At 38.4% G+C, this 8,184-nt stretch overlaps 1 protein-coding gene across 3 annotated transcripts in view; it reads right to left on the bottom strand.

Annotated features, from left to right (window-relative positions):
- Positions 1–448: 448 nt before the first annotated feature.
- The window catches only part of LOC134614594 (beta-mannosidase-like), an 80,365-nt gene continuing 72,629 nt past the window's right edge, over positions 449–8,184 (bottom strand). For all 3 annotated transcript variants that reach the window (XM_063458564.1, XM_063458565.1, XM_063458566.1), the window contains 4 exons: positions 7,349–7,493; positions 6,283–6,425; positions 2,564–2,821; positions 449–713 (listed from right to left, as the gene is read on the bottom strand). In XM_063458564.1, coding sequence (XP_063314634.1) covers positions 489–713; positions 2,564–2,821; positions 6,283–6,425; positions 7,349–7,493 — 771 coding nt within the window. In that variant the 3' untranslated portion in view covers positions 449–488. The remainder of the gene's footprint in view (positions 714–2,563; positions 2,822–6,282; positions 6,426–7,348; positions 7,494–8,184) is intronic.

Genomic DNA, 8,184 nt, shown 5'->3' with positions numbered 1-8,184 from the left:
CCTCCTTTAGTGGATGTCTACTGAAAGCTACTAGAGGTGCTTCTGCTGCACTGACCAAGTAAAACGGTCACATGATGCAGAAGCCCCAAAGGAAAGCATTGATTCAATGCTTTCATACGGAAAAGTTTGAATATGCGCACAGCACTCTCCGTGCATTTGCATTTGACCATCTCTGGGGAGGCCCTGCTTCCTCTGTTTTGGCATGGGGAAGAGAAATAAGCAGCACGAAGGGAGTCTCAGTACTTGCAAAAGGTAAGAAAATCTTTATTTTTTTAATGTTATTTTTGTGACCTGATTGGTGGTACCTGCCTACAAGTAGGGACAATGACACTATAGCATTAGGAATACAGATTTCTGTTATAACTCTATAGTGTTTCTTTATGTTTGATTAGTGGGCTTGTAAGTAATTTCATCTGAATTAAATAAAAAAAATCACGCTCATAAATACTTTAATGACAATAATATTTTATTTTCACAGTTGTCTTACATTAATAAATATCTCGCAATGTGGTCACGTGCAATGCTTTCTCTAGTTCTTCAACGGTGGTTGAAACCCATGGGTAAAAACAAACAGATGTCTTCTCTTCTACCAGAAGAAATCCATTATTACTAAATCTTCCAGGTATATCCCACACATCCAGCCACACAAATGGAGCTACACTAGAAGTCACCATAGTGAAAACGTATACTTTTTTATCCTGAGTGATTGACACCTGTAGACAAAAAAAAAAAAAAAATAGAAAAGATAATTTTTTTTGCTTGCCATGAGATATCTGCATGAAGTAATACAAAATTAAAGGAACACTATAATGTTAGGATACAGGCATGCATTCCTAACACTATAGTGCTGGAGTGGCTGTTTAGGTGACCAGCCCCCTCTCTGTGATGTAAAAATGTATTTAAACTTTCCTTTTCTCCCTCGCTGATCTCGTTGTGTCTGGCACCGTCTCGATAGCGGAGATCACCAACCACCACCACTGTAAGGAGTCAAGATGTGTTTGAACTGTTTGACTTCTTGTGTAGGGTCTGCCGGGCGCTGCCGCCCACTTCCACTACTATCTTCTGAAAGCCAGAAGGTCCTCAGCAGTAATCAGCTGACACTCTCAGCTAATGAGCGAAGCCCTGCATTGCATACAAAAGTTCATACATAGGAATTTCTGGCTCTCTGGTGCTGGTAGTAGAGATAGGAAGCGGAGTCAAGTAAAAAGTCAAACAGTTCAAAAGTCTTTGCAGTAGAGTGGCGCAAGTGCCATCCTGGCACCATAACCAGTACAGTGAGTTGTAATGGTTATGGTGCTTGGAGGGTTCCTTTAAAATATATATTTACATACAAATACATTTAAAGGGAAGTTCTAAAGAAATCTAGAATTTTGATCAGATGTTAATGTATTTAACAATATGTGCCCTCCCATTACATTAGATTGTTGCTTACAGTCATTTCCCTCTTGTAAAATGATCGTATTTATAAAAAAAAAAAAAAAAGTTAAAAAATGTCAGCACTACCAAGAACCACTGTGTTGTCAAAAACATTGCAAGAATATGTTACTGAATGCGGTCCAGAGTGGGACAATGTATAACACATTTACAAGGGGATGTAAAAGTGTTCATTGTATCCGAGAAGACAATTTTAATACTATAAACAGCCACTTAAATGCGGTCATCCTGGGTTTAGAGTTGAGGTGTTGCTTAATTTAAAATTTCAACTGTCAATGGCTTTGTTCTAACATTTTCTTAACTATTCCATGAATCTAGAGTGGTTTGCTTTGAGATATTATTTCCATTTTTGTTTTTATTAGGTATACCATTTACCACCACCCAGAGAAAGTTGAAAACATAGTGGATCAAAGATGTGAAGCTCACTCATAGGAAATGTCTACTTAGATCATCTCTTAAGCATATGCTGTAGCAAAAAAAAAAAAAAAAAAAAAAGGCTGCAGTACAAGAAACCTGAACATACTTGCAGCATCACGTGAACAACACTGAAGGCAATGTGACTACAGGTTACAAGGAGTAGCTCACAGTGTGCACTAGGGATTCTTTACCTAAAAAGCTCCAATAATTGTGTGTTTACATATGCTACTTGTCACAGGGGAAACCATACATTTATGGAGCATTCCTCTCAAGTGATAAGCTGAAAGAGCCAGGTGACACTCCCATCCTATCACTGGCCTCCTAAGAAAAAAAAAAAAACAAAAAACTTACTACTGGCAAGTGGAGCAGGCAAAGGGGCAGAGTATTTGGGCATTTGTAGGACAACATAGAAGTTAAAAGTTCAAAGGCCTGTTTAAACCTATAAGGTAACATTTCACCCAGGACCTCTATTGAGATAAAGTTCTTATGGGTACTGGAATGTTCATTTAAGAATAATTTCAAGATTCTAAAAACAAGTTGCAATCCAGTAAAAGTCCTCTGGGTAAAGAGAACTTTAATTTAATCCACACATTGTAAGGAAATGAAGTATAAAAATATTACATGAGCTTAACTTTACATGGGAAAAAACAATTATGCTGCATCTAGAGAATACATAATAAATACATTACATTAATCAGTAATATTTACTTACTGTAATATTTGGTTTTAACAATTCTTTGGCCTCTTTCAGTGAACTTAAAAAATGCCAGTTCTGGACACCATACGGCTGTCCTTGGTGTAAGAGATGGAAGACTACCAGATGGGTTTGTCTGGTGGCATTCGAACACCGGGATAGCAATTCAGGAATGGATTCCTTGTATAGCGGGCTTGAACTTCTTGCATTAAACTTTAATTCTTCAGTTATTCTTTCACAAACTGGCTGCAATGAGTCCCATTTGTAAACTCTAATCTGTACAAAGAAAAGAAAAGTCACAACTAATCAATTCAACAGTTATATTTGGAGATCACTACAGACTAAAATAGTTTCAGACTTGGGATATTAATACAAATTTACAGTTGCTCTGACAGCATTAAAGGGACACTCCACTGCCCAAATACAAAATTAACAAGAATCACTGTTTAGTAGATATACCCCAAATGAAAATTTGCATGCATTTTTTTGTCCATTTTTTTCATTGGGGTGAATACAAAAATATCTTGCAAAACCTGCCGTTCTCATGTATAAAGCCTTTGCAAACCCTACCCTTCTAAACCCACCCAGGCATTCTGCGGCTGCCCAAACACAGACTTCACAATGCAGCTCAATTAGAAGTCTTTGCAAGGCAGGTGCTCTAGGCAATTACCTGCCTCTTGAGTTTAGCTCCACTTCGCTAACCAAACCAGAAAGTAACAGGACCGGTTGTCTGATTCAAAGCAAGGGGTTTGTAACCAGATTAATTTATAAAAGTGCAAATTTCTATTGAAATTTGCACTTTTGGCACAATGAAAAAAAAAATTAATAATATTAAGAGGACATACTTTTTTTTTTTTACATAAAACTTTTGTATAAAGCTGAAGTACTTTAGGGGACTGGAGTGTCCCTTTAAAGAAAAAAAAAAAAAAGAATTTAACCCCTTAAGGACACATGACGTGTGAGACACGTCATGATTCCCTTTTATTCCAGAAGTTTGGTCCTTAAGGGGTTAAAGGGACACTCCAGGCCCCCAGACCACTTCTGTCCATTTGAGTCGTCTGGGTGCCAACTCCCAACTCCCTTCATCCTTAACCCTGCAAGTGTAATTATTGCAGTTTTTATAAACTGCAATAATTACCTTGCAGGGTTAAGTCCTTCTCTAGTGGCTGTCTATTAAAACACGAAAAAAGGTTTTAAACAACGCTGGACGTCCTCACGCTATGCACTGCCGGAATCCCTATAGGAAAGCCATTGATGCGCATTAGGTCTCCCCGTGCCAACTGACGTCGGCAGAACAGGAGAGTGGGCGGAGCATCTTGCAGTCACTTAGTAGATGGTCTTCCAGCCCAATTTACTAAGTAAAAATTACTTATTATTAGCAAATTCTGCCTCTACTCGCTACACCGCAAGTAGGTGTATGTCTACTAAACAGTGAAGTGGCTGCTCACATATTCTCAAAAAAAAAAAAAAAAAGTATCCCCCTCCTGTGCCACGCGAGTGGGAGCTATTAAACTGAACGGGGGACCTATTGCCTCCCTGGCCCCCACCCCTGAGCGGCAGGTAGGGACCCTAAACAACAATAAGGGGGGGTACCTATTGTCCTCCCCCCTGGCCCCCACCCCTGAGCGGTGGGTGGGGACCCTAAATTACAATAAAGGGGGGCCCTGTTTGATAGCAACCAATAAGAGTGTTATGAGTCAAATTACACAGCATGGGAAAGTTCCAACAAAGAACTTTCCCACGCTGTGTAAAATGACACAGATCACTCTGATTGGCTGGATTTCAAGCCAACCAGAGTGCGGTGACAGGTAAATGTGGAGACTGATTGGTTGGTTTAAATTGCAGGGCGTGCGAAGGCTTCATAGGTCAATACAATATAGACTTTATAGGTCAAACAATAGGTCCCCCCCTTATTGTTATTTAGGGCTACCACCCGCCGCTCAGGGGTGGAGGCTGGGGGGGGGGAATAGGTCCCCATGTCCCCCGGTCAGTTTAATAGCCCCCACTTGTGCGGCACTGGTGGGAGCTCGGGAGGGGGATACTATTTTCTTTTGTTTTTTTAACAGTGAGCAGACACTGGCACTCACTGTTTACTAGACATGCCCCTACTCGCAGTATAGCGAGTAGGGGCAGAATTTACTTATACTAAGTAATCTTTACTTTAGGTCTTTAGTTTAGGTCTTTCAGTCTTTTGGTAGATAGCTCCCTAATCCCGTGGGAATTAGGGAGTTATCTACTAAGCGGCTGCAAGATGCAGCCGCAGCACGAATAGGATCGGAGTTTCATTCGTTAGAATTAAATTCTGTTACAAACAAAGTCCAGAATTGCATCTTAACATGAATGAACAAACTGTTCTCATTCTGTTAGGACGAAATTCGGTAGTTCCGCCGGCATTCTGTCTAAGTGACAGGACGTTCGGGAATACTGACAGGAAGCATTGTGAGATCATGGAGGAAAGGTGAGAATTATGGGGAAATTAATCTGACCACCGGAAATGAAGCACACTTTGTTCCTCCGCTGATGAGAGATGGTCAGGCGTAGGAAACCTCCATAAGACAAATTGTCCATACATACTTATGTTTTAAAGAAAACTAGAGCAGACAGGAAGAAATGAAGAACAGATCCTGACAGAGGGAGAGAAGAGGAATCGATTAAAGAAAGGCAAGTTCGGCATGACAGTGCTGCTTTAAGCTTTGCCAAAGATCCCCAAAAAGATACAGTAGGCCCTAAATTGTTATATGCATGTCTAAATAACTATGGAGAATTTCAAGGATAAACACTGAATAAAGGTGAAATTTTGAGACAAGGATTAATAAAAGCAAATCTGATGTGTCAGAGTAATTGACTTTGGGAGTTTTATTGACCTGGCAATGGCCCAAAGTAGCGCTCTAGGATTAACAGGTTTTAAAAATAAACAAGTAGATATAGACACAAGGATACAGTAGAAAATATAATTTGAGTTTTGCCAACTACAATTCCTGGGAGTTTCTGTGTAAATGTATAAATATTTGCTGTTTGCACAGAGACTATTCTTGTCTTTTAGTTTTTAATTCCTTGGATCTTTTTGTTTTTGTTTTTACCTAGCACACTGTGACCTAGTTTATGTGGTCTCAGATTTTTAACATTAGGGGATTGTTAACTAAACAGTGCATTCGAAGTGTACTAGATTACCTAGTAGTAACAGGTTTCATTGACTCCTGCTTCTATAACAGGGGTTTGTGTTACATACTGCTACAGAGTGGACTCTAATTATTTATTTATTGAGACTCTTGCTACATTGTTTACCATTATATACACACTCCATTCCCTTCATGCTTATTGTATACGAATGCAATATTGTATCGGTCAATTATCTTTTTGCTATTACCTTTGTAGTGCTTTATTTTTATTGTGCTCTTTTATTGCTGCTAAATTTCATTCAGTATTTTAATAATTATTAATTAATTTGGATCTTTGTTTGTTTTTTATTATTTGTCGTTTTATTAGAACTTTACCAAGTTACCTGATATTTTACCTAGATTTTACCCTTAAGTTTTTTTTTTACCTTGAATTTGTTTTTTTTAGTTCTGTGTAAATGTACGTTTACCAACATGTGCAGTTATTAAGATCAGCTTCATATACATTAAATATGTGTTTTAAAGCAGATCATCTTAACACAGCATAAACGTCATTTCATTTTATAGCTAGAGGGCAACCTGACGCAGCGGAAATTGTGATTAATAAACAGAAAGTCTTACTGCAAGCTTGAAATTTTGATCTTCCAACAAATCAGACACTCCATAAATGTATAAAATATCACGGTCTTCAAATCCACTTGTAGAAACAGGAGCAAAGAAATTCTTTGCATAATAATGAAGCATTTTCCACTTCCCTCCATATTCTAGAAGAAAATTGAAATCTTGACTTAGAAAAATGTTCTATCCAATGATAAGTCCCAAATAACAGCTTGCTGGCATCACTTTACATGAGAACTATAGGTACAATGTGCATACTTCCTAGACAATACAGCATTCTGTAAAATACACAGACATACACACACACACACACACTTTGAAAAGTACAACACCGGTCAGTCATCACATTCACCTGGGGGTAAGTCATTTGCACTAATAGATCTATGTATATATGCAATGAATGTTCCTTAAGTGTTTGTATTTTGATCCTGATGAAAGTCCTCTATGTAGGACTGAAACGTTGATTGTTTTTAAACCTTGAATTAATAAGCTTTGGACTTTTAAATATCCGAGAGTGCTGATACCTGCTTTCATGGAGATAGATATAGATATAGTTATAGATATACAGACATACACACACACAATAGAGGGATGACCAGAACTCACGGACTTCTGTAGTTAAAAGGTGTAGTCTTTATTGAAGATTCTCTAAAACAGGACTGACGTTTCAGTTCGGGACTTTCATCAAGATCAGGTATAATTTACAATGTAAACAATAGAACATTTATATATATTTATATATGGATTACTATAAATGTGCTTTTGTTTACATTGTAAATTATACCTGATCCTGATGAAAGTAACGATCAGGGTCCTGTTTTAATGAATCTTCAATAAAGACTACACCTTGTTAACTTCAGCAGTCTGTGAGTGCTGGTCATCCCTCTATATTGCATATACTACTTTCCCCTGATGGCAAGCACCAGTCACTTTTATTTTTCAGCTTATGAGTGCGTACATACATACATACATACATACATACATACATACATACATACATACATACATACATACCTACATACCTACATACATACACAAATAATATAGGGAAACCCGTTGTAGAACTTACCTATTGATGACCAAGAAGGTGCCTGCCAGATGTCATTTAGTTGCCAGTACAGGGCTCCCATTGTGTGTCCAAGGCCATCCACTATTTCTGTCATACTGCGCCGGTAGAATTCTGTCTGCAGTTTTACACACTGTGCCTGCATCACCTACAGGACAATGCGTTCAGGTTTAGTGCAGAACAAAGGCAAAAGCAAGAACTAGAGCAGGGGAAGGCAATCTTAGGCACTCCAGATGTTGTGGACTACAAATCCCTGGTGGTTTGCCAGCTGTAAAAGCATTCTTGGGGATACAGTCCACAACATCTGAAGTGCCGAAGGTTGCCTACCTCTTAACTAGACTACCGGAATCAAATTTTCACAAATAGATTTGGATGAATGCATATTCTGCGAATTTGGGGTTATTTGTTCACACTTCTGAATCAATTTGCCAAAATTACACAAAAAAGAATTGCACAGTGATAATTTGCCCATGTAATTAATTAGTCTTCAGTTGGACATTTAATTACAAGGAGTGAGCTACAGACTGCCTCCTGAACACCTCACCTAACAATCTGAGTGAATTGGGAAATGTAGTCTTCTTATCATCCCTCAGCCCAGGCAACAGAGTGCTTCCCACACCTAGGCCACAGGTGAGAGATTAAATATCAAAGTGGTCAGAAAGCCTATGATTAGTTTATACTTTATTATGAGAAGGACCTTTCGCTGTTCTCCTCATTGAACGTCAGAGGTGTGCACACAAACCGTGTTCCCAAATTGGGCAGCAACAAAAAAAAAATGTCGGAGAAAAAGAAATTCAGAATAAAACTATTCAGACATAAAAGTAAATATTGCCAGAAGA

This window comes from Pelobates fuscus, chromosome 6, assembly GCF_036172605.1.
Source record: "Pelobates fuscus isolate aPelFus1 chromosome 6, aPelFus1.pri, whole genome shotgun sequence".
In the NCBI taxonomy this organism is placed as follows: domain Eukaryota; kingdom Metazoa; phylum Chordata; class Amphibia; order Anura; family Pelobatidae; genus Pelobates; species Pelobates fuscus.
Note: the sequence above shows the minus strand (reverse complement) of the source record. Positions and strands in the feature narration are given on the sequence as shown.